We start from the raw sequence: 27388 nt of genomic DNA on the forward strand, positions 1-27388 counted from the left end.
ATGTACTGAAAGCAAATCCCTGGCACAAACACACACACACACACACACACACAAAGAAAAAGAAAAAAAGAAAGAAAAGAAAAGAAACCTAGAAAGACTGAGGGACAGCCCGATAGATTGTAATGACATTGGCCACGAGGAGAGCCTTTGGGAGTAAATCCAAATCAAGCAACAACCACACTTTAGCTCAGACTTACGGTTTTTACTATTTTTGAACTGTGGAATTTTCTTAAGCCCATTGTATAAAATACACATTTTTGTCTAATTTTACAACACTGAATTTCTCCTGTGCCAGTCGCTCCATGAAGTGATTAACATTTAGTCTTCATACTAGAAAGAAATGTGCAGTGTAGCCAGCATTATTCCCACTTTTACAGGCGAAGAAGGGAAGATGTGGGGTGAGGAAATGCAAACCCGTGGTGGAGGAGTCACTTTTGAGCCCTGGAAATTGGGTTCACAGCCCTCTGGCACTTGATCCTAGTGTTATATGAGGCTCCCTCCATCAGGGTCCCAGTTCCGTGCAAATAGTGAAATCCAACGTTTTCAAAATGAGCTATTTGGCTTTCTTTGATTTCTCTGACTCCCAGGAGTCTTTTCGAGAGGGTCCTATCAACTTGGTCACTCAGTCTAGGACATTTCTTCTGACACATTCTTTGCCTCTGTGCCCCAACTGCAAACAGGCTGCCACTCTGGCTGTCGAACTTATATTGCTTCCAGCTTATATCCTAACCTTTCGAGATTCCAATTCCTCATCACTCACCCCACAAACAGGTCATTACCAACTCTCCAAATCAGACTCGGGGGGCACTTAAATATCATGTTGGTCTAGTTCACTTGTCCTTATGTGAGTGTCAGTCAAGCATCACGAGCCCCCTGCTCTGGTATCTCAAGGCAAATTTGTATGCACAAGTCCTGAGCTTATCACTTCCAAATCTCTTCTCCCAATTCCCAGAGCATTTCCTTCCGGGGTCATTTAATGTTCCACACTCTATTATGATAATATCAATCTTCTAGTTTGGAAGACCCTGATAAATAGTAATATCCAAGTTACTCTCCTATTACCATAATGAAACAGGATGATCAAGGCAAATTATAAAAGAAAACATTTAATTTGGAGCTCATGGTTGAAGAGTGCTAGAGTCTCTGACCACCATGCTGAGGAACATAGCAGCAAGCAAGCATGAAGCCGGATTAGTAACTGAGAGCGCACATTCTTCTCCACAAGTGTGAGACACAGAAAGCTAACTTTAAAGCCTGCCCCCAATGACATACGCCCACCAATAGGGGCGCATATCCTAGTCCACAAACTAGGGAACTAAGCGTTCAAATATGGGAGCCATAGGGGCCATTCTTATTCCAATGGCCACAAGTGGGTACCCTCATCTTTCAATCCTCTACTGAATCCAGCTGTACTCTGTATATGAGAAGCCATATACGCCAGTGAATCCTGAGTTCTCATCCTCCTACAACCTGAAAAACTACCATCATTCCCATGTATCAGACTGGTAAACTGACACCCAGCAGGGTGTTAGACTTTTATCTTCAGATAAAGGGGGTCACATAGAACCTTCCAACAGATGTACTGACTGATCCCAGAAACTCTTTTGATTGTTCTCTGCTGTCTTAAGTTGCAATTTATTTTATTGTTATTATTATCCCTATTACTGTTATTGAATCAACAACATCAATGTAACATGTCATTTTGAGCCATGGTTCTTAACCATGAGGCAGACATCACAATTTTCCCATGAGATCTTTTAAAGGGTCAACTCCGGGCTTTTAAACCATAATCTCTGAAGTGGAAGGTTGATTCGTCTGCTAGTTCCTTAACGTGTTGTTTAAAATAATGGCTTTTATTATTTTCATACATTTTGCTGATATTCATTCCCATCATCTTCTCTTGTCCCTCTTTCTTCTGATCTCTGTCCTCCTTCAAAATTCTGTCTTCTTTATACTTTCATATGAATGTGCACTTACATACACACACATACTTACATATATGTATATATAATGTATTATACATATTTATAGAGAGAGAGAAAGAGGCAGGGAGAAATTGATTCTGCATAGGAGAAAAATTTGTCTTGTTTTCCTGTTACCCTCCATTTTTAAACATTCCAGAAACTTTTGCTCTTTCCCTTTGCTAACTTTCACTAATTCATAAGGAATATGGGAAGTCCATCCCTTCTTTAATGCATTAAACCTACTATTAGAGACTTTCCAGAATACTACTCTCCATTTGGATGCAAACTAACCATTCAATTAGTAGTATTCATAAGATACTATCATGGTGATACACAGGTCAAATGGCATATATTACTCAGTGCATGCTATTTTCTCTCTGCCTCTTGATTAGACAATTTCTCTTCAACGAGTTCCAGAATTCCATCTTCCATTCCTGCTTCCACAGCCAGCCCAGCTTCTGTATGTCCTAAGAGCATTCTTTGTGTCAAATGTGTGTATGGGACTCACACATAACCAATAAGCTAACTCTTGAGAATCTTATAAGCAGATCCAGTTTCCACATTATCTTGGCAATAATTTCATGACCCTCAAGCCTCAGTTTCCATATCAGTAAAGGTTCCAAAACATCACTCTCTGGCTCCTCCTCAATGTGCAGACGGCCTTTCTCATCCTGCTCGGTGAGTTAAATCCCTGTCAGTGTGTTTGAGTAGCTTTGTAGTAGTAGCTCTTGGAGCCTTTGAAATCAGGCCATGAAGACAGCTACCCATGCCCGAAGTCCAGTCTGCCCCTCTGTGTACATTCCCCAGGGCCAGGACTGCACAAACAAGAGCCCCTGGCACATGCATATGCAGCTATAAAACATGCCGTAACCTTGGAATCCTGACATCAAAAGGGAGAGCGCCATGGCCTTATAAAAATGTGTGCTTCTCTAAGCAAAGTGCTCCAAACGCTGTTGTCTCCGCCCCACTGGGAAGCCTGTCACTGCTAATGCGGTTCTTACAGTTCTCACCACCCATAGCCTCTTCGTCTTCCCAGAGATCTCTCTGCCCCTGAGTGTCTTGAAAACAAAATGTCCTGTCTGGTGTCCAGTGCTTAAAAATAACAGACACTGGGTTCCTGCTACCACATGGAAACTTTACTGCCAGGGCTGCTCAGCACCCCACACTCTGGGCCATGCCAGGGAGCCAATCAGGGGAATGCCAGGATTAAGAAAGGGTTTATACTACTGTAGGCATTCTCTAATGTCAATCTGATTTTCCACGGGCTAATGTTTCTGAAATCCCAACTGCTTAAATGGAGAGAAACATTTTACAGAAAGATACTTTCCATCTATGGAGACAAGGACCTCATTTTTCAAGTAATACTGCCCAAGCTGGAATTAGATTGGTCAAGTCCGTGTTCTGACAGTAGTGGTGTGCTGAATAATTTAATCGAGGGTAGGCTGTGTGTATTCCCACATGTCCATTTTTAAGCATGAGAAATGCTAAAAATAAGTCACCCGCTGGCATCTGGGTATATATGTTCCTCTGCTAGAAACTGAAAGTGACACTGTTGTCCCAGAAGATCATCATAGCATCTCTTTCTCTCTCAGTAGAGGAGAGAAATGCCTCCTGCTTTAAGCCGGGTCACTGCCAGTTTCCACTATCCGGCCCAATTCCTTCTGCTCCTCCCAGAGACTGAGTCGTACTAAGCATATTTCTGGAAACACCACAAACCATTGTTTTTATTAGGGGACTGCAAAGCTTTGTAGTGAGAGGCTTTGTGTTTTATTTGTTTTCCTTCCTCTGCCCCAGCTGTTTTTGTTTTAACAGCATCGGAGGGAAGGTTAAAGTATTCGTGGCCTCTGTTAACCCGGCTCATCTCTCAGGCCGGCAGGGCTGGAAATCTGAAAGGGGAGCCTGGCGAGCACATAGCTCATTTGCAGGCATGGGTTCACCCCTAACCCCACCTACCCTCTGAAAGGGATGAGGCACAGGAGGGGGCTGATCTCAAGTTGAGTGAACACCTAGGAGCAGATCACTACCAGGAAAGCAGGTTATCCACACAAAAGGAAACCAGGATTCAGTAACTATCTAGATACGATATCAAGTGAGCAGCTGCTGCTACCTCTCCATTTTTTTTTTTTTTTAACTTTTCAAATCCAACTTTAGCATCAAGAAGTAGCCAGGTGCCTGCCGTAAGCGTGCACAGCCTTGTGAATGAACCAGCCAGTTTCTGAAATCGCCTTCGGAAAATGCACACCCAGTGCTATCCCCAGAGTCCACAACCCAGTGACTGGGTCTTGGGTACAGTCTCAGCATAGGGTGATTAATTTTACAGCCACTCCAGGTGATGCCGAGGTAACGCTGATGCTGCTGAGAACTAGGGAAACTGAGAATTTACTCCCAAGCATGTCCCGGATGCCAGCTGCTGCATTGATCTGTCTCTTGCTTTAACAGTCTTCATTTCTCCCCCATCTTCCTGAGATAATCTTATCTTTGCGGATAACAGTGAGGGTTTTTTTTTTCAGGAACTAAAGTTATCCGGGTCCAGCTTGATAGTAATTCACTTAACTCCAAAGCTTAGCCCTTCCCCTCACAACACTCAGCCCCAAGTTTAGCAAAAAGAAAAATGTGTGTGTGTGTGTGTGTGTGTGTGTGTGTAATAATAAACACCACATAAATTCTCAGAAGCCTGTGCTAGAATCATCTCATTCATTTCCTTAGCTGACTGTGACCTTCTCTGTCATGTATGGAATCTGCAGCAGAAGAGGCTGAACCTCTGTAATTAGCAGCCTTATGTCTTTCAAACAGGATCTGGCTGCAGTGCCCAGTCTGCAGAATGCCTGGGTGCTGTCTCGACAGCAACCGTTCCTGTGCACAAGGACCCTGCCAAATATTTCTTCTGCTTTTACCAAGCTCTCTTCAAGCACGGATCTCGAAGCACACACCATAATTAGTACAATCACCCACATCCTGTCTAGATGAGCAGCGTTTTATATGTACAAATTCCCCTTTGCCCCCAGGCTCTTCAGGAGAATGCAAATGTTTTTGACTTTAAAGAGTGAGGAATAGAGTAATTGAAAGGAGCTGTATCTTGGCCAATACCGAAGACCTCAAAGGCATTTATAGTTGACCTGTATGAGAAAGCATGGTGACTACAAAGTGGTAGCAGTGCTGATAAGTGGTTCAAAGACAGGAAAGATGGGACAAGAATGACCCTTCCAGTGCTTACAAATCAGATAAACTCAGAACCAGAATTCTGACCGGTTTTATTAAGGTCGCAGAGCTCCTAGAAGTGGCGGAGCAGTGACACTGGCTTGTGATTCAGTTACTCGAGTTAATTGTGGAAGAGAAGACAGACGGGGCCAATTAAGTAGCCGGGCTGCCCAATGATAGATGAGTCACTGTAGGCAAGAGCAAAGATAATGCCACTGGGAAAAGCAATTTAAATCATCTGTGTACTTCCCCACCAGGAAATCCTCCGAGTCTTTGAGGGGGAACATTTAGGAACGATCAGGCCCAGCCTGATGAAGTCATCTGTTCATTGTGTAGCTAAAAATCAGCAAAAGTGCTGCGCACAGAAGAAGACAGGCCATATGGAATACATTTGGGTGGCTGGGATGTGTACCCATGCCTTCTTTTCGGTCACCTTCATACCACATCTTACCACAGCCCTCTTCTAGTCCATTGGTCCATTCCCCTTGCTCTATGTTCTTATCTCCCTAGACAGAGTTACAAAGTACAGGTGGATTCTTAAGGCAAACAGTACCCCCTCCTAATGCCTAGTTTTATGCTTCAAAAAGAACATTCCGTGTACACATACATGCAAGGTCCCAAGAGACATCTCAGCATGTTATAGAACAATTCTTTTTCAAATGACTTAAGAAGCGGTGTCTACTCAGTCCAGTTTATACAGATGGCCCTGCATATTTTCAGATTCCATAAACTGACAAATCTAAAATTGAAGAGCAGAAAAATCACTTTTTTATTGTTGTTCCTTTGAGTTCTTGAAGAATGAGTGTTTGGGGCGGGGGGGGGAGAATATATAGATGAAAATAAACCATTCTTGCAACTCCCTGTCTCTTTCAATCCAATGGCCCTCCCTGAATCTCAGAGAAAACGTTGTGATCGGTGATTGTCATGTTGAAAAATACCTGGACTATTGTTTCATCTCCTGCATGTTTGCTTTAAATGTTGGATTCTCCCATCTGTCTACATGCCTTCCTCCTCTTTCTCATCAGGCAAACTTCTCTTGCTCTGGTTCATCACAACTCACTTAGTTCTCTGCCCCCCTCCTATGGCTACCCATCATTGCATATTACATTGCTTCTCTAACTGGCTGATTTTCTCTGGTGTTTTTCTACCTAATTACTTAGTCACACTTTAGATCCCAGCCTGATCATCACTGAAGCCAGGCCACCTTGTTCTTGCTCTAATCTAATACGATAGTGTGAACTATTGTAACGCCTTATAACTTTCCTTTATGATGTTGATTAGAATTGTGGATGTATCTACATCATCTATAACTATCTATATCCATATCTATATCTATCCAATCAGACTGTTTGATTTCACACCTACCTTCCTGATTATATTTTTTTTCTGTTAATGCATCTTCTTCTCTCATTGCTACCAGTGACCCTTGTCTGTTCTCCACAGCTTACCCTCACTTTTCTTAACCAGTGACTCACTCTGTCTCATGGATTCTGCTACAACTTTTTCTCCACTTCCTTCCAATTCTGTTCTATCAACTATTAGTTTTACATTTTTTTCATCTCTAAACTCTACTAGCAAGAATGTACAGTTGGCTTAATTAGTCTATCATCTCTTTGTAAAAGTTCCTGTGACAGACTACACTGTGATCCCCTGACCAATATCCAAATGAACTCCCCTTAGGTCAAGGGAATGTCTACTGCTTATCTGTGGCCAGGATTAGGGAACTAGAATGCAGTAGATGTTTTGTTTTTACATTTTGATTTCTTTTTCCTGTCATAATCTGCTTACAGAAAGGAGACAAGTTGGGAAAGGATCTCCCTTGAGAACTGGAGTTAGATAAGGAGCAATTACAGAAAAGAAGCATGGACAAATGAGGCATTTAACCTCCCATTCCTGATGTTCTACTCAACAAAATCTTCATTCCTCTGCCTGTGCAGTTGGCACACTTAGGCAATTAATGTTAGGTTCCTTTAGAACTGATGATCAAAGAAAACCAGTGAAAGAAGATCTAATGTATCTGGGGAATGGCTGATCTTATCATTCAACACCCCAGAAGACTAGATAAACAAATGACTTCAGGAGGACAGTCTACAGGTTCACTTTACTGTGTCTATACCTTCAGGCCCCATAGCCAAAATGGAAGGGCTTCACAAGGTCTCCCCTTTATCAGGCTTTGGACACTTAATCTTTGATGTCTGTCCAACCCTTTACAACATGAGGCTTTTGACTTCTCTACTATAAAATATGGGCATAATTATGGTCAATTATCATTGTTAAGATTAGTCTTTTATTACAGAGATAATATTAAGAGATAGGCACCATCTATTCATCATGTAGACATAATGTGGACGTGTAGAGGTTAAAAAACCAAATTTAGGAACCCAATTTTTGGGTCTAAATTCTAGCTTGAATAGCTACAAACTCCATAAATTTAAGTAAGTACTTGCTTTCCCTTATGTATTATATAAGATTACAGTATCTACCTTGATATTGTCATAATAAAGTAGTTACTAAGTGGTACTTGCTTATAACTGTAATGACATTACATACATGGATTATAATCATTGTTACTGCTGCTGTCTTTTTAATATTAATTCTCTCTGTCTGTTTGTCTCCCCCCCCCCGTGTGTGTGTGTGTGTGTGTGTGTGTGTGTGTGTGTATGTGTGTGTGTGTTTGTGTGTGCATCTGTGTGTGCATGTGTGTGTGCATGTATGCTTGGATGTGTGTGTGCATGTATGCTTGAATGTGTGTGTGCATGTGCATATATGTGTGTAGATCAAAGTTCAACTCTCAGGATTTATTTCTTTCCTGCCGCCTTGTGGGATCCAGGAATCAAATTTGTGCCTATAACCACTGATATATCTCACAAGCACTCCATTCATATTATTTATTGAGATTCATGTATCCTTTCCTGATCAAAGTAGTGGCTATTTGTCACTAGAAACAGTTGCTCGTAGGTTACAGAAAAGATCACTTACTGGTTCATATAACAGAAAGTCCAGATGATGTCCTAGCTTACCCATGGCTAGATGCATTTCACGTAAGATCATGACTCCCTGTGCCTTGTGTTTTATCAGAATCAATAACATTCTTGACAGGTTTCCTCAGTGAGTTGACAAAGATCTGACTTCCCATTCTTTCCAACTTCTTCAGTGGATCTGAGACAAAGACTTATATTTCCACATTTTATTCCATTAATGCACCAATAATCAGAAGGCTAGAGTGTTCCAATTGGCCAAATCAATGCAACAAGAGGAGAAATGTATCAAGCTCACTCAAGTATCATCATCTATTGGAGGAAAGATGCTGAACTGAAGATTCCACAGCTCAATCCTTTTTCAAGGACCAAGATGACTGTAATTAACATGTTTCCTGAAGTTTTCACTTTTGTTCTCTGGAGAGTTACAAACACCCACCAGTAATACCCAAAATGTTGAATAACTTCTAGTGCATGGCCTCAGTCTAATGTAATGGAGTACCTAGCCAATAAGAATAGAAGTCAGGTAGAGACAGCCCCAACTACAGTAACACATTTCTGCAGAACAGCAACCCTTTGCCAAAGGCTAGCACTGAGTTAACTTCAAGAGAACTTAAATATTGAATCCCATTTAGTCTCATTGAGGTAACACCTGTTAACTCTGGCCCATTTGTTCACCTATATCCACTAAAGGAAGTACTGATGTAAGCAGATGTCTTCAAGAACTTTTTTCTCTGACACACTAACTACTGCACTAACAAGGAAACTTTTGTCTTCTCTTTAATTCCCTTTGTCATTTTATGTATGTGGCCACAGGACAAAGGCACTTTGGACAGAGAATTTTTTTGAACTCAACTAAGGCATCAGTATGTCTAACATAGACACACATCTTTTGCCTGTCCTGTTTCAGACCATTTTTTCAGACCATACTTTCTGGCTGAGAAAAGCAGAAGTCCTCTTTTTCATCCTCTCTCTAATATTACCAAATGCTTATGACACAGACCTGACCTCAGCTTGCCCCTTTTTTAGTCAGTGGCATGTTATTTCTTTAAATTGAGGTTAGATAAATTTCCCTTTGATTAGAGACAGTCTACTACTTTAATGGGATGGTTCAATTTGGATAAAGAATGTTACCAACAACTGATTTTGTGAGTGAGTGTGTGTGTGTGTGTGTGTGTGTGTGTACATTTCTTATTACATTCTTTTCTCCTGAGTTAATGATTAAAACACTTGGCATAGTCTATACACAAGAGGTACTTGCTCCCACTAGTCCTATACCACTTAACACACCCTTCTCTCATCTTGTCTTCCAGGCACAATACAGTACTTGTGTCTGATCACCCCATTTCCAACTCCTTTCAGCTGATAAGCCAGCCCATAGTGGGGTGAAATGTTTGCCAGGTTAATTTAAACTTTAATTCCCTCTTCCTCATGGAGATTGAAGGGTTTCATGTCTGTGTCCTTTCAGGGGTTCAGAGAATACAGAAACTTAGAGAAAACATAAAATACTTCCGACGGCGACTGAAAGAGATGGGATTCATCATCTATGGCAGTGACTACTCTCCCGTGGTCCCTGTGCTCCTCTACATGCCTGCTAAAGTGTCGTGAGTATCCACTGACCCTCAGAATCATGACAATGCCCAGTGTGTCACGACAGAGATGGGACGTTTGACACCATGAAGTTTTCTTGTGCATGAACTAGACTGTGTGCTTGGAGAGGTACTTGAGTTTTGTGACCTCAGACTCAGCTTTTCAGAAGCCATCTGCCAGCATCTTCAGGAGATTTTCCATGCACTTTACAGTAAAGGAGACAGGTGCTAAGGCCCACCCCTCTACACCATTTTCAAGCTCTGGAAATTTGGGGGAAATGGTTTGTCTGGATTGTAAGAGAAAAGGTCTTGAGCCTCCTTCTGACACAACCTTGTCCCTCCAACACATAACCCCAGTATCAGAGCTTTCTGATTGACTCACTGTAATAACATGTGTTTGCTTGGCCCAGGGAGTAGCATGATTAGAAGGTGTGGCTCTGTTGGAGTAGATGTATCACTGTGGGTGTGAACTATAAGACCTTCATCCTCACTGCCTGGAAGTCAGTATTCTTATAGCAGCCTTCAGATGAAAGTGTAGAATTCTTAGCTCCTCCTGCACCATGCCTGCCTAGATACTGTCATGTTCCTGCCTTGATGATAATGGACTGAACCTCAGAAACTCTAAGCCAGCCCCAATTAAATATTGTTCTTATAAGATTATAAGTTGTGGGGTCTTTGCACTGTAGTAAAACCCTAACTAAGACAATCACCATCTATTTACCTGAACAAATGGATAATTTAGAATTACATTGGAGCCTAGCTTGTTAAGAACTCATCCTGAGTAGAAGTGAGTCATAAATTCTCGAAAGACTCATTTTTCTAAACATATCCTTGTGTGATTTTTGCCACCGCAAAATATCAAGCACTTGAAACTCACATGTGAGTGAGTTATTTACTAGGCTACACCATCAGCATCAGTGAGCCCTTTGTTCACAAATGTAGGTCAAAGAAACAATGCACTGAGTGTCCAAGGAAACAGAATACAACAGCATCCTGCTCAGTACAATGGCAGGGGAGAAATGACAATGGAGATTTTACATAGCCACTAATCTAACCAGAATCTACCTTCTCATTTTTTAAGGCACAATAAAACACATGTACTTATTTTAAAAATGACTGGGTAAATAGCATTCTCTAGAAGGACAATTTCAAACTTAAAGCATGCCTACCTAATATTTCATCATTAGCTCAAAAGAAGGCACCCAATATAAGGTTGTTAAAGTTCACAATGCATGGTAACACAGTGAGAGCAGTAAAGGGTGTGAAGATATTAGAATTAGAATTAGAATCTCAACAAGTTGGATGAGTGAATCATTCAACGAGGAGTCCATTAATAGTTAAAAAGAAGCATGTTTTTAATTAAATTTGTTTTTATGCTGATACATAAAATATAAAACTTATACACATTAATAATGTATCACATAATGTTTTTCATGGTAAAAATTTATTTTAAAAAAACTTTATTTGAGCTTTTAGAGATACACAATTTGTCATTGTGACACATAACCAGCCAATAATGTACTAACAAGACCGATCTCTAAATGCACTTCAAATTTACTAATACACTATCATTCGTGTAGCAGTTATTTTTCATGTCATAATAAGAGGTTCAGAATCAGTTCTGGCTCATCTTCTCACTTGGAGAAACTTGGACACGTGCGTCAACAACCTTCTGAATACGTTTCCTCCTAATGAAATCCCTTCCTGAGATTAAACAAAATAAAGGGCTGAGGCTATAATTCAGTAATAGAGCAGATACCTGACTCCACTCTGTGGTGCTGAAGAGAAAGAAAAGAAAAGGTATCTGCAACATCTGGAATGATGCTTTTCATGTCAGAGCTATTCACGATTTGCTGTTATTAACTTTAATCACATGTATAGTGCTTGTACAGCTTTTGATGCAATGTAGGTATCCCCATCCTTGTCAACTAGTAGTACAGCCACTGTACCAATGAGTAGTAGTTACAACTGAAAAGAAAGTTAAGTTGCCATGATGGTATAATGCCAAGATAATCATTGTAGTTAATAAAGACAGAACTCCTGGAAACGTGCTGAACAAGCTCCTCTGCATTAGTTATGCTATATTGGACTATGAATCCTACTTCCCTGTGTTTTATGATTATTCTTCAGGAGAAGCTAACATTGCTGATGTTGATTATAGTCTAAATAAGGCTTTTTAACCTTTCTGAATACTCCCCATAAACACGGTGCTTGCTCCTAGTTTATGAATGGAACTATGAAACTAACAAGGCCTAGATTTACCTTCTTAGATTCACCCGGGTTGTGAGCAGGAACCTATGAATCCAATGCCATTTTCTTTTGCCCGTGGACAGAAGGTCTGAAAGCTGTAGCATCATTTTTCAAGCTCTAGTCTACAAGTCATTAAAGCAACACAGAGTGCTGGGCTAACAGTCTTGCATGTTGTCTTTGACAACTCAAAATGCATCAGTCACTTTGACAGCAAAAAGAAAAAGAAAAAATGCCTATTTAGGTTCCCTAAGAAAACCCAGCACAGGTGACATTTTAGAATGCCGTGGTGTCTATCTGTGGGGACAGTTATCTGCAGAATTTGCTCACCTGCCTTGCATTGTTTCCTTCTATGATGTTCCTTCTGTTGAAAGGTCATGTGTGAAGAATCTTTCAAAATAGGGAGTGAGTTGTATCAGCAGGTGTGAATGTACTTGTTTGTATTTCCACGTTTAAAACCTTTGATGCCAGGGGCTGAGGAGACACAGAAAAGTTGCTAAAGTGACTCCCGGATCCCCAGTACTCAGGTCAAAGCGTGGAGGACATAGCTGTGATCATAACTCTGGGGATAGCGAGGCAGACCCTTGAGGCTCCTTGGCCAGTCAGTCCCACCAAATGGATGAGTTCCCAGTCCAGTGAGTCACCACTTCAAATTAAAGGTAGTGAATCTGAGAAGGAGTGGGTAGGATTTGGGAGACATTAAAGAAGGGAGCGCATGTAGAAATAATGTAAACATAATACTTATGTATAAAGCTGTTCAATTTCATAATCAAATATACATGGAAAACAAAAGTGGAACAGAATTGGAGAGAACAGCCCAAATCCACCTCTGCTTCTACACGCATACACGTAGACACATAAAGTTTATAAAAATGTAAGCGTTCAGTGTTCTTAAAAATGGACAGTTCTTCATATTCTTCTACCCACATCAGATTAAAAATTATTGTTGAGTGTGGTGTAGTTTTGAATATATTGCAACAGTACAATCATACGTGGTGTTCAGTACAATGTAATTTCGGCCATAAAATGTGTGAATCTGGCTGGAGAGATGGCTCAGCAGGTAAAGACACTTGCTGCCATGCCTGATGACCTGAGTTTGAGTCCTGGAATCCACGTGGTGGAAAGAAAAAACCTCTAAAAAGATGTCTTCTGACCTACATACATGTGCCATGGCACACATGCCTGCACACATCCACACAAAATAAATAAATAGGTATAAATTCAAGTACACACACAATGAATATATTACATTCAGCCTGAGATACAAGGTTTATACTTCCCCTACACTGTCATTGTCACGTGGAAGATTTTGTCACACAAGTTGTAATAGTGCCACATCTACTGAAGTGCTAATACTATTATTGTTTTTATTATTATTATTATTATTATTATTATTATTATTATTATTATTATCACTGCTTCATATACTTGGTTACATTTAGCCTATGGCAACTCTGATTTTCTTTGAGGATTACATATGTAGAGACTCATTATAAAATGTAATCATCTATATTCTCTGAAGTTGTCTAAGATTAAATTCAGAAATGTCCCTGGGAGGCCCCAGATTATCCTAATGAACAAACAGTTATATTTTTTTTTCAACATTCTTTGACAAAACTTGCTTCCTTTGATACAAAAGGACCTGTGTCGTACAGTGAAATGGTCTTCTAGGAGCCCTGAAGCCCTGAGATCATGGGTCAGGTGGTTTGTATCTAGCAATAAAGCACTTGACTTGTTTCTCAGACAATTCTGTGCTCTCATCCTGTGTGGCGCTGTGGGCAGCCTTCCATAGGGTGATCAAGAAGGCAGAAAGAACAGCCCCTGTTTTCAAACTTTCTCGGCTAGAAAGTTTTTCCACCTGGCAGCCTTCTCAGTAGAAATCAAAGGGGGAAATCTTGCCTTGCCCAAGCCAGCGGGGCAGAAGGATTGTGTGTGTTCAGTAGGTTTTGGAGTCTCCACTGTTGTATTTGATAACAAGAATTCTGCACGAGGCAACCAAAAAATGGGCAGCTAAATTGCAAGGTGGATGAGTGGGTGGGCAGTCTGGTTCCGTTTTTTTGTTTTTTTCCTAAAATATGGCTAGAGGTTTCTATGCTGATGTCACCTTCCAGCCTAACATAGTAAGCCAGCAAGCCCTTACTGCTAAGAACGGATATGAGACCTGGACATCACTTGTGGCTAGAGCCACTCAGTAATTAAGATTTCCTGCAGAGAGCAACCGAGCCCATAGAGGAAAAAGAACTCATGGGGCAGGGGAAGGGGGGCTGTGTTCCTTTTTAATCTGACTTGGGCTCTTAGAGTGAGCAATTTAGAGACTTTGAGCTTAATATTCTGGGATCATTACTGAAATTAACTTTGAAATAGACATAAAGCGGAAGGATGGAGGGAAGGAGAGGCGTATAAAGGCTTCTCTACAACCAAGTGCTTTGTAGTTAGTTAGTCCTGTGTCTGACATCGTATTGACTGCAATCACCCAGGAGGTTCACTTGCCTCCCTGATCGCCTCATCCCTTGAGGCCAGACAATAGGTTATTTCTCTTGCACACACCTCTGTAAGTTCACTCACAAATAAATTTTTTAAAAAGTACTAATACTTTCTTCTCATTTGGTGTAGCATACAGTGTTCACTCTGGCATAGGAATATTGAATCCTGATCTTCAAATTCTAGTCGCTAAATATCCCTTCTTGGAATGGCCACACTTCATGCTGCACTTCAGCTTTTTAGGACATATGGGTTTGCATTTAATCAGTGACATATCCATTGTTGTTATATTGTACTAGCTGTTTTGATTTCTAGCCGACTAGGGAGTTCATATCAGTGCAGGCTGGTTACATCAGCATCACAGACACCAGCATGTCCTGCTCAGTACCAAAGATTCTGTATTGACAGCTATCCAACCACTGAGTCAGGTTCCATCAAAATCACGCACTCCGCTAGGAGGGACAGCAAGTAATTGTTTCTTTCTCTTGATGTGTCGTGTAGGAGAAAGGTTAATCATCCTTTTCTTAATATCATTTTAAAAACAAACAACTAAACTTATTTTTTTCCAAACAGAAAAATTCCATCTTTTCTCAGTTAACCTTTTTTTCCCTCTTTCCCAAAGTGCTTTTGGAAGACTTTTGCTTAAGAAAAATATTGGGGTGGTGGTTGTTGGATTTCCAGCTACTTCCCTGCCAGAAGGTCGGGCTAGGTTCAGCCTTTCCTCAGCACATACTCGGGAGATGTTAGACACAGTGAGTATCCATCTACCAACAGAGTTACTATGTCTGATTCCATAGATTCAGAGCAAATACTTTTATTGAGATATCCTAGAGTTCTCTAGAGTGGCTTGGGGAAAAGAACTAATGACAAATGAAACTCGGTGATAAATGTTTTTAAAAAACAAACAAGCAGACAAAAAATAAATAAAAAAGACACTGTGGTATGTCAGCAATATCCAAAAACATGCCCAAATCAACAGACAGAAAAGAAAATCCAGGAACTAAAGTCTAGAAAAGCCTGAGCCGCCGAGTGTTCTCTTAGTCTGCTCTGAAAAGCAAAGCTCATCTTACACATACCTTAAGCATCACAGCCTGGTTCTTTTACAGGTACAAAAGCTTCTGTAATAAAATATGAGCTACATTAAAAATATGGTTGTAGGAAAATGATAAAGACTTCATATATCAATCACATTCGAGTGAGGAAGTAGTCATTTAAAATGTATTTTATTGTCATTTCACTTTAAGTTTTATAGATATAATATCAGCACACTAAGCCATTGCAGTCAGTCTGAAGTTAACCCATAATATAAATGCATTTTTATAAGCAATGATGTGTATGAATCATATTCAAAACCTGGAACAAAAGGATTAGACAATGTTGACAAGCTAGATTAATAACAAAAGTGGTAATAATTCCAGACAGAATAAGCTAACCATGAGAAGACAACAGGGAACTCTGTGGGAGCATAAAAGCGAGGTTGATTATTACAGTAGTGAATCTCTGCAGGGAAAGTGACTTTGCAGATGGGCATTGTCAACTACCAATTATGCAGTATCACTGGGTCTTTGTGACCACGAGAGCAACATGATCAGTCACAGTGAAGTAAGTGTGACAAGAGGGAAAAGAGCTCAGGGAAAGTGACCTGAAATGGAGCCATCTCAATTAAATAAGACTTGACAAGTGTTTTCCATCCAGTGGTGATGGAAACAAAAATTGGAAGATGAATTTACAACTACACATTAGGAATCCAAGACTTGCCAAAGTTTGACAAGCGATTAAATGGAGGGGAAGCTTGAGCAGAGAGGACCAAGGGTAGTTCTCTAGCCCGTCAGGCTTGGTGAACAGAAGGATGGGCAAATGGTACATAGAGGAAATGGAGAGTAAGTATCAGAGCACCTTTAATGAACGGGAGGAACACGGTAAACACAGACCGGTACACTAAGAGTACGCTCCTCTGGACTATTGGTAAAAGTGGAAATTGATCCTGGAGCTCGGGAAGGATTGTAAACCTAGAGCTACTGTGGTTTACAGAACTGTGGGTTTTTTAAAGCCAAAGGTAAAAGATAGAATTGTTGAAAAATGAACAGTGGCCAGGGGAAAGGCAGACTCTGGGAGAGCACCTACTTGCTGAGACATGGAATTGCAGGAGGGAAATAGGTAGACTGTAGGTCGAGCTAAAACTGCCAGGATGATAGTGCACTAAATACCAAACAGTTTCCAGGAAAAAAAAAACATGGAAAAGCTAAGCTACCTAAATATAAGGAAGTTCAAATAGGGTAAGAGATGAGAAGAAACTTTTAAACTAGCAATTACTGGGAGCTTGGTGTTCCCTAGAGTGGGCGGTTTTATGAGAATGCAAGGAACAAAAAGGATAGCACAAGAAATAAATGGGTGAAGTGTATCCTTTGAGCTTGAATTACACACATACACACTACAGAGACAGACACAGATGCAGGGATGGGGGAGGGAGAAGCAGATGGAGGAGGGGAGAGACTGAGACAAATACAGAGACAGAGAGGGGGGCGAGATGTGAGAGAGAAAGAGGGAGAGGAGAGACAGGAATATAGAGCCAGAGATATGGTAACAGAGAGAGAGAGGGGGGACAGAAAGAGATAAATAGAGGCAGAAACAGTGATAGAGAGACAAGGGGGAGGAAAGGTAAGAGAAAGAGATGAAGAGGAGGCAAGAGACAGAGAGACAGAGGAGAAAATGAGAAACAGAAATGAATGAGAAGACAGAGAGAGAGAGAGAGAGAGAGAGAGAGAGAGAGAGAGAGAGAGAGATGGGGAGTGGGAGAAATTGAAAGAAGAAAGAGAGAAGAGAGGAGAGAGAGAAGAGAAGGCAGGGGTACAGAAGAAAGCTAGAGGAAGGTTTGTACTATTTACACAAGGAAGTAAGAAGATAGGAGTGAAGAAACCTTACAATGAGCATTTCATGAAACATTGAAAATGAACAGGGAGTAAGCTCCAAAAGGTGACAGAAATGAGCTGGATAGCAGAAAAGACATCTTATCCCTTCTAGTCCAAACAGCATTAGGACATCAAATATAGCTAACTGTAGTGACCAGACACTGGGCTCACACTTACAAACTCTTCACTGCTGTAAAGATACCTGGCATGTTATGGGGTATCTTTATTGATGTAACAACTCAACAGCTACTCCTGAGGCCACACACGCGTATCAGAGCCGGTAAGATAACATAGAGTGAGACTTGAACCTGTTCAACAGTTAGGGGGCTAAGGCAGCAACTGGTCACAAATACTCTATAGAATATAAACAATAGTGCGGTGCACAAAAACAGTCAGAGGGCTGGGGCGACCGTGAGTCGGCAAGCATTAGGACCTGAGTGTGGATTCAAGGCTGGGCATGGTGGCATGTTTGTCTGCAACCGTGGCACTAGACAAACAGAGCTTAGCAGAGCCCTGGAACTTGTTAAATTGGCAGCCGTCAGGTTCAGCGAGAGACCCCGTCGCAAATATTAAAATGAACAACAATACAGGAAGTATTGTCCTGGCCTATGCCTGGCCTTCGGACACATATGCACATGTGCATGCCTTGGATGTGTGTGTATCCACGTGAGTACATATACATGTGCAAAACTTCCACAAAGAAAAGAGGAGGGTAATCATTCAGAGATCAGGTTGGGAACAGAAAAGACACTGGCTAGTGTAACATCTTCCCTTTCAGGCTCTTCTGTGACAGCTCTAGCCTTCTTCACTCTTCTGAGTGAAAGACAAGAAATCCATACCAGCCAGTGGCTTCTTGGTAGTACCCAAGGAGAGTATGTATCTGCTTCCTTAAAACCACCTCCAGTGTAAGCAGTAAGAATGTCCTCCCTTCTAACCCCTATCTCAGAGATGCCTGTGGCTCTACAGTACCCTTCCAGACTTCAAGCAAGGACTCAAATATAAAACCGAAATGTGTGTGGTAAGGATTCTCTGCAAGTCTAAGTTGTGTTATTCTACAGGGTGCAGAAAGGAGTATTTTAAAAATTAGTGTAGGGAGCAAATTTTGGAAAGATTAAAGAGGAAGCTATCAGCACCCCAAAACCTTCTATCTTGTTGGTTTGCTCTATTTGAGACACAATCTCAAATGTACTCCACAACCCCATCGTTTTGCTGTATAATGTTATGTGCAAGTCTTAAGGTAAAGAAAAGGTTTAGATAGTTCAGAGGTCACACTCCTAAAACATTCACAGTGTTAAGTTAAGGCATTAAATAAAGAGAACCATTATCCTTTAGTTCTCTAGACTACTAATGGGGAGTCGCTCAATTAATAAAATGCTTACGCACAAGCATGAGGACGTGAGTTCAATTCCCAGAACCCACTTTTTAAAAGCTTAGTGTAATGACATGTGCTTGTAATACCAACATTGGGGGGAGGGGAGGCAGACAAAGAAGAATCACTGAAGCACACTGACCAACAAGCTTCGGGACAGCAAGAGACGCTGTCTCAAGAAACACGATAGATGACTCCTGAATAATGACATCATCACATGTGCACACATATGCAGGCACACCTGTACACATACATGTGCCCACAGAGGCAAATTAATTAAAGTTCTAGGACTTAGAAACCAAATCCTACTGCCATGGATTTTTGCTGGGAAAACATTACTAGGGGTCTTTGGAAGGCTTGCCATTAACCCGGGCTCTGCAAAGCAGGCCACTGAGGAGCTGAAAGATGACTTATGGGAGGACATCTCATTGCAGGTTTTGGAAGTGGTTGATAAAGTCGGCGATCTCCTCAACGTGAAATATTTCCCATCCAAGAAGACGGGACGTGCTGTGCTCTACAATAAGGAAACTTTTGACAATGAAGCAAGCTTTGAAGAGATGAACTCTGGACCAGAAGCCTAAGTTTCTTGGCTCTAAATGGAACATAAAGACTACCAGAAGGACCTCCCTCCCTCTTTATCATGAAAGTAATATAATCGTTTTTTACCCCTTCTAAGGACAATTTTATTTTCCAAACAAAGGGAAATAATCATTTATTTAATGGCTCAAACCTGCTGCTACAAAGCAAAAGACTATAATTCTAGTTTTCCCTCTTTTTTGCTATAAATACACACATACACACGCAGATGGCAGTGAGCCTTTATTTTAGCTGATTTTGGGTCAGGCTTTTTCAAGGGCTCCAACTAAAATGTAATGATTTTGATTTTTTAACTTGATAATCATCTTGTGTACTGTCTGCACACAAGAGAAAGTGTCAGGGAGGAGCTGAGTCCCTCGTTCCTCCCGTTACTGCATGTAGGCATCCTGGGAAGCTCCAGGAAAGACAGAAGGCGACATTGCTTCTGTTTGTCACATTTGGACTTTATCCAAGGACAGGTGTTGAGAGACACAGTTAACGCTTGGGAGAGAGTACAGAACAGAGATGTCTTTGAAGCGAACCTTCTTTTTCCTCTTAATGTTCTCCTACAAACTTATTGTTAAGCTTTAAGGGCTGGAAAGGTCATGGCTCTTGTTTTCTAAAGAGGAGGAAGAAAAGCAATCACAAGCCAGTTTTGGACCTAAACTACAAGTATAAAATGAAAACAACCCAAATGATGCGGGTGCCATGCAGAGTGAGCTCAGAATGCTTGGCCTTTGTTTCTGTAAGGAATATCTTCCCATTTTTCTATTTGAATTCTGAGTACACAGTAAAACTCAATTTCCTTTACCACACCTTCCCAAATTACACCTGGAAATGAACTGGTTCATTATTTAAGGTATTTAAAAGCCTCTTTCAAGCCTATGCAGACACATGTACAGTAAAATCATATCCTCCCTAGCACACCTAATCAGATTTAGTGAGACATGGCATTGCACACTTTTGTGCAACCATGCTTCACTGCCCCCCATACACACAAATCGACACACTCGTCTCTGAGAAATTAGTCCTCTGCTAATTGGTTCTAGTTGGTATGGAAAAAGCCAGTGGAAAAACCTTATCTTTAACAAGCTCCCAGATGGTGCCCAGACTTGGAAACTCCAAAGAGCGGTGGTGACCTTTCAGCCAAGCTTCTGTACCAGTCCGAATGAGTTACAGAACATTCCACTCCATCAAATGACACTGTAAACAAATCACTTCAAAAGAGGTTTGGCTCTGTGTGACACAGATGGGCCCAAGCTTTCATGCTGTGCAGGGAGACAGAAATTCAACCTGCAACAAGCAATGCTGGACAGTCCAACACTTACACTCAAAGATCATTGAAGAAGACAGTAATCATTGTGTGAAGCTTTTTAAAAAGTATAGCCCTCGGATGGACTATAATGTGTTTAGTGAATCCCGTGGGGCTGGAGAAATGACTTGGCAGTTGAGAACATTTGCTGCTCTTTCTGGGAGAATCTGAGTTCAGTGCCCACCACCCAGGTTGGATTGTTCAGAACCACCTATAACTCCAGCTCTGGGCTATCTGATGGCTCTGGAGTCTAGGGGCACAGGAACTCACGTGAACATACACCGACCACACTCAGACTCGCACACATACACATAGTTAAAAGATAATAAAAATAAAACATTTTTAAAAGTAGTTTCCAGTTACAAAGTGCTTCATAAATGGTGAGAAGCTAAAGAAATGCTGTGGTGAGAGAAAAAGCAATGGGCACTATACACACAGCTAGCTGCCTGTCTGAAGACTGATCTGATAACAGGACCTCAGTCCTTCCAAGTGAACTGGTGCAGCATTACCTCTACAGAGACAATGCATGTCATAGAGATCATAAAGATTTTAAGATATGTAGGTCTTCTCTTTTTAATATGTCCATCCAGTGAATTGTTCTTAGTAAATCAACTAAACAAAATGCCGAATACCTGGAGCTCAAAACAGGAGATGGGGGGTAAAGAGGGAGGAGGAAGCTTGCACCCATGCCTCACTAAGAAGTAAGCATCCCCTGTCTTCTTTAGTTCTGTCTGTGATTTTCTCCTTCAGTGCCATGCCTGGTCTAAGATTTTAAACCACCAGATGGACAGATATCTTCCCAGACGAGAATGCCTGTGCTTATTACTTGCATGGAGAAACTTGAGTTCACTTCACCATAAAGCATTTACTTTCCTGCCTAGCCTACAAAACAAGAAGGAGGTTCTTCCCTTTTCATTAAGATCTGAGGGTCCTGGAGCAACTTGTTACCTACCCATACACTTATAAAAAAAAAAAAAACTTACTTTTGTCAGAGTCTATGATGAATATACACTTAGGAGAACTACAGTTCCAGTGGAATGCTTCCTGAGTTTGGAGAGACCCTAAATTCATTGGCTAACAATATGACTATATATCATATAGAAAGTTGTGAATTATAAGAAATGCTGATTTTTAGAAGAAGAAGAAAAAGTCCTCTACCACTAATTAATGTCAATTAAAACTGATTTCAACTTCAGAGAAATTACAGATTTTTACTAATCAGAGTTTGAGTCTGTTGGGATTAAGGATTCCTGAATTATAGTGTTTTACATCCCAACCATCTTATGTGCATGTACTCACACACATTCATATGTATAGATACTTTTATTATTCTTTTTTAGGAAGGAAGCAAGGCAATCAACAGATTGATGAGCAGCTGACTGAATGATTGAGAGATAGATGTTAGAAATCAGCTTCTGGGGAAAAAGCAGCTGAAGGTTTCAGACTGATATCTGTAAGGAAGAAAATTTTGTATAATGAAGAAATGATAAAGACATATCTCCAATATTATCTTGGTAGAACATGGCTACTCAGCCTTACTGTGTTTTAGTCTAACAGAGATCATGGGCTTCAGAATTTATTAGGAAGCTTGTTAACATGACAACCATGTGACTCACACCAGACCACCACTGAATCTGATCGCAGTAGTGCCCAGGGGACTACATTTTAACAAGCCTCTCCAGGTAATTCCAATAGATGCCAGAATTTGTAAAACATTATTAGAGCTTTTGGTAGACCAGTTGGCTCCTATAACTTAGCAGGGAACTTTTTTGATTCTTTGTTGGTGTTTAAGGGTGTTTATACTAGTAAGCTGAAGTGAATTTAGTCAATGCACTTCCTTTCCCTTTCAATGAGCCATTTTCTAAGGAATGTCTGTTTATGAAAAATAGACCCAACATTGAATAGGCCTTCTACGAGATGCTTCTTGACCTCTTTTTCCTTTGTATTTGTTTTCTTTCTTTTTACTAACATTATCCTCCCATATCTCCATACCTTTAAAAAGTAAAGTCCAACCTTCAACTATTACAGTTTTTCAGTAGAATATTATTCTTGTCAGCTCTTTGAACATTCGATGCTCCTCTGCATCTTCTTTCAAAGGTAACAGATACATAAAATCTTAGCTCTTGTTTTAAAATCTAGGATCTGATGAATACTTGAACTACCTTGAATACATACTTTGATTTATGGCAATCATAATTTTGGAAATTGTGACAATATATGTGTACTCTATTCTTCTAGAACACCACACCCTGCTGTGTAGTGTTCTGTAGATCAGGAAGGGGGTATTTCCCTGGTGCTGGGGAGAGAGCCCATTGGTAAAGCATTGCCTGTGTAAGCATGTGGATCTATCTGAGCTTACTTACACAAAAATTCAGTACTTACATAAAAAGCCAAACATGGTAGTATAAGCTCATGATCCTAGGGCTGGGAAGGCCAAAGCAGGTAGATTTCTGGTACTTTCTGGCCAATCTACCTTGCCTTATTGGGGAGTTCTAGGTCCTTATGAGAGATCTTCTTTCTAAAAAATAACTGTACAGCTCCTGAGGACCAGCACTTAATGTTAACCTCTTGCCTACACACACACACACACACACACACACACACACACACACACAAACACAAACACACAGTAGACTATTTCTAGACAACTACTGTAGCATATCATCTAGTGGTATTATAAAATGAAGTATATGGGGTGTAAACATAATGTTTGTTTAACTAAAACATTCGAGATGACCAGTTTCACTTTCTTCTGCCTGTAAAATGTTACTTTAATAAATAAATCACTAAAATTGACAATATAAAAATCATAAATGTTTTTGTGTTGGTGTCATTTAAGTGAATCTGGGATGTTGGGGTGACTGGAGTAGACATTTGTGTCTAGGAATCTTACTAGAGGCAATTGATAGAGGCAGCTAGGGCTAGAGAAGCATGAGCTTTCATGAGAACCAGTTGTGCACAGCTCCTTCCAGTTCCTTTGGTGACATCACAGCAGGAGCTTGGAAGTGACCACAGTGGGAGAAGTGATACCACAGAAATCAGCAAACACTACAAATCACAGTTCTGGAAGACTGGCTTTTAAAATGTCAGCCATAGACCACTGAAACCACACTCATTGGTACAATGAATGTACAATAGTATGATAAATAAACATTGATTTATAACACAGACCTCAGTCAAGTTCAAGTGGAATCATGAAATTAGGTTGTCCCTTAACACTATCTCATACTGAAGGGGGAAAAAATGAGCTTCCCATTGACCAAACAAAGCTCCCAGGAAGAAGCATAGGATGTGGCATTAGCACAACCGAGTTAATTCTGTTCATTTGAAGAGAATTATCATGATATCTCACCTATTATTTAAGATTTATTTCTGAGATAGCCACTTAAAATTAATAGTGGAAAAAAATAAACAGTAAAATAAAATAGCATGGTGAACCCAATCCACCTATCCCCACGCTCTAAGCATTTGTGACTGGTCTTTTTACCCCTCCCTTTCACTCCTCCTCGAATTAGATTACTTTAAAGTGAACCCTGGAAATCATTTCATTTCATGACTAAGTATTTCCTGGAGTCTTTTGAAAAGGCAGTGATGTCTTAATTTGTTCCTCCTTTCAACCTCATTAGAATACAACTCTTTGCAATAACATCAGCATCAAAATGAATCAGTCATAAACCCTTGCTGTCTCTATCTCCTTAGCAACTCAGGAATTCCATGGTTCAAAACTAAGAATACATTCTGAAATAGCCATATGACGTCCTGAGAGCTAATCAGCCAATCCTCTTTTACACACTGCTAAGCATGTCTATGAACACAGTCTCCTGGGCATTGTTGTATAAGTTAACAAAAATGTCTTGGAAGCCATTCAGTATTCATTCACAGAGCAGAAGGAGGAGTTCCAGGACTCTGGTGGTTGTTTTCCTAGGCACATGCCCTCTTCCTTACAAAAGGGACTTTCTTTCAGGGTTATTTCAGTTAATCTTTGCATATTAGCAAAGGTAACTCAATCAAAAATGAAAGAACAAGTCAAACTAGTTTACTCGTTGGGAAAGGTTGCCTATGCCAGTTTGGGATTAAGGTAAGACTTGTGATTATAATTCTGCTTTCAGCCTTTGGTTCAAATGAGGAGCTGAAAGCCAAAATTTGCAAGTCAACTACACCAAAACCTTATCATCGAAATAAATCAGTAAAATACCTAACAGAAGGTCAGAATAGAATGAAAAGAGAACTTTTTTTTCCTGCAGCATGAAACAGTACAGCCTTTTATTCAGGCCAGATGCTAATTTTTATATCAAAAATATTGATTGAAGGGACTAGTGATTTTGGCACACACCCAAGTTTATTCAGGATCTTTCTTAATTAGGTTTGGGTCGGCTGCAAATGCCCATGGCCAAGGGTAAGTCTGGCTCCAATCACCAAGATGTGTTCTCTACTTCCTCACGGGCCAAGGACTAAGGCAAGGAAATTGCAGCTTCTTTGTTTCTCCAGCCCCAAAGTTTGTTTTTTCCAGATTCAAAGCATGCATGGAGAAAATTTGTAAGGAAGACCAAAATGAACAGAGTGGTAGTGGATTAAATGTGGTGAGATCGGTCTACCCTGCATCTTAGAGGTGGTGAGATCAGTCTACCCTGCACCAAGCAGATGTCAACACCCATTTGACATGATTTGTACAAGTCTTTTTAAAAATGTTGCACACACAAAACATAGATAAATCGTGACCACAAATTATAGACAGCTCTAACAAAATGAATTTTCCACTGCATGTAAAGTAGCAGGTTGATGTTTGTGTATAACTTCTATACACACATATGTATGTGTGTGTATAACTTCTATATACACACATATGTATGTGTGGGTATAAATTCTATATACACACATATGTATGTGTGGGTATAACTTCTATATACACACATATGTATGTGTGTGTATAACTTCTATATACACACGTATGATTGTGAGTGTATAACTTCTATATACACACGTATGTATGTGTGTGTATAACTTCTATATACACACGTATGTATGTGTGTGTATAACTTCTATATACACACGTATGTATGTGTGTATAACATATATACACACATATGTATGTGTGTATAACTTCTATATACACACATATGTGTGTATAACTTCTATATACACACATATGTGTGTATAACTTCTATATACACATATGTGTGTATAACTTCTATATACACACATATGTATGTGTGTGTATAACTTAATTCTGCTAAAATATTCTGACAAAATAGCTATGACTTTTTGACTCTAAAAAAATGTTAAGTACATCTTCAAAATAAAAACTTACAAGATATTTTATTAATAAGAAAATTGAAGTAGGACCAGCTAAACATTATACATTTCTTTTTTTTCTTTTTTTTTTTTAAACGATTTTATTTTTCAAAACAAAGATAGATGTAAAGATTTTAAACATTTTTTGCTTAAAATTATACATTTTTGTCAGTACTGTTTTTTCAGACATTAAAATAAATTTTACATAAAACCATGTGAATGTGTTTTTTAGTCGGTACTTGATTTTTTTCAAGGGCTTGACAGTATGCATTGAAAACGTACTAGTTGCAATAAGCGTAAAGTACTCACTCAGGATGATCTTCTCTAGATGCAGCCATTTTCTTAAGAATTTGGTTAAGTCATTGTTTCTGGTGGCTGAGTAGTATTCCATTGTGTATATGTACCACAATTTTTGTATCCATTCGTCTTCTGAAGGACATCTGGGTTCCTTCCAGCTTCTGGCTATTATAAATAGAGCCGCTATGAACATTGTGGTGCATATATCTTTGTTGTGTATTAAAGTGTCTCTGGGGTATATGTCCAGAAGTGGAATAGCTGGGTCTTCAGGTAGTACTATATCCAATTTTCTGAGGTATCGCCAGACCGATTTCCAGAGTGGTTGTATTAGCTTGCAACCCCACCAACAGTGGAGAAGTGTTCCTATTTCTATACATTGCTTATATAAACAATTCTACAACTCCTACATACCCATACATTGCAATATTTATTATTTTTATTAATTATGCAAACATAAAATATTTTACTAAAGTGGATCTATTTATATGTAGTAAGATGAAAACATTTTTAAAAAATAAACAAAATTTTTCTTACACGTGTTTTATTTATAAGTGCCAAACAGAAGAAAACATGACTGATTAAATTGCATTAATCAATACGGTCCTTTATTATAAGGATAGAAGTTCAGGGACTTTTAGATATTTGAGGGAAATTATCAACAGCCAAATGAGTAGCCAAAGTGAGAAGGAAAAACGTTCACTGGCAGACACAGACAATTTGAAGAAAGGAGAACTTCCCGAATATTCCAAATATGAACCATGTAAATTAATCTTATCAAGATACATCCATAAGGCTGTCTAAAAAGGTAACAGAGCTCATAAAAATAAAAAATAAAAAATACCTAGCATTTAAAAGTGTGATGAACATGAATCAACAGAAAGCAAAGATGTATATTTAAATCTCTCTTAGAATATAAAGCTAAGGACAAACAAAGAAAAACATGGAAAAAGAAAGGAGAGCAAGCATCCATCTGAGGAGTTAAAATGGATGAACAGGAAGCATGGAAAACAGGGGGGAAAATCAAGTAAATAATAAAAGAACTGTTTCCCTGGTGCTGTAACAAAACAAAAAGAAATGGGCTGGGCTAGTAGGTGCTAAGATGGAGACTAAAAGGTTCTCACATAAATATGTGTTCAGGAATTGTTTGCTCCCAAGAATAAACAGAAGGATTTCAAT

At 39.9% G+C, this 27388-nt stretch overlaps 1 protein-coding gene across 1 annotated transcript in view; it reads left to right on the forward strand.

The window, feature by feature from the left end:
• Positions 1-19316, forward strand: part of SPTLC3 (serine palmitoyltransferase long chain base subunit 3) — a gene marked incomplete at both ends in the record, with an annotated part of 111235 nt that extends 91919 nt beyond the window's left edge. The window contains 3 exons of the mRNA XM_080931308.1: positions 9609-9744; positions 15080-15209; positions 19170-19316. Coding sequence (XP_080787434.1) covers positions 9609-9744; positions 15080-15209; positions 19170-19316 — 413 coding nt within the window. The remainder of the gene's footprint in view (positions 1-9608; positions 9745-15079; positions 15210-19169) is intronic.
• Between the last annotated feature and the right edge of the window lie 8072 nt (positions 19317-27388).

Source organism: Micromys minutus, assembly GCF_963924665.1.
Source record: "Micromys minutus genome assembly, chromosome: 17".
Classification (NCBI taxonomy): Eukaryota; Metazoa; Chordata; class Mammalia; order Rodentia; family Muridae; genus Micromys; species Micromys minutus.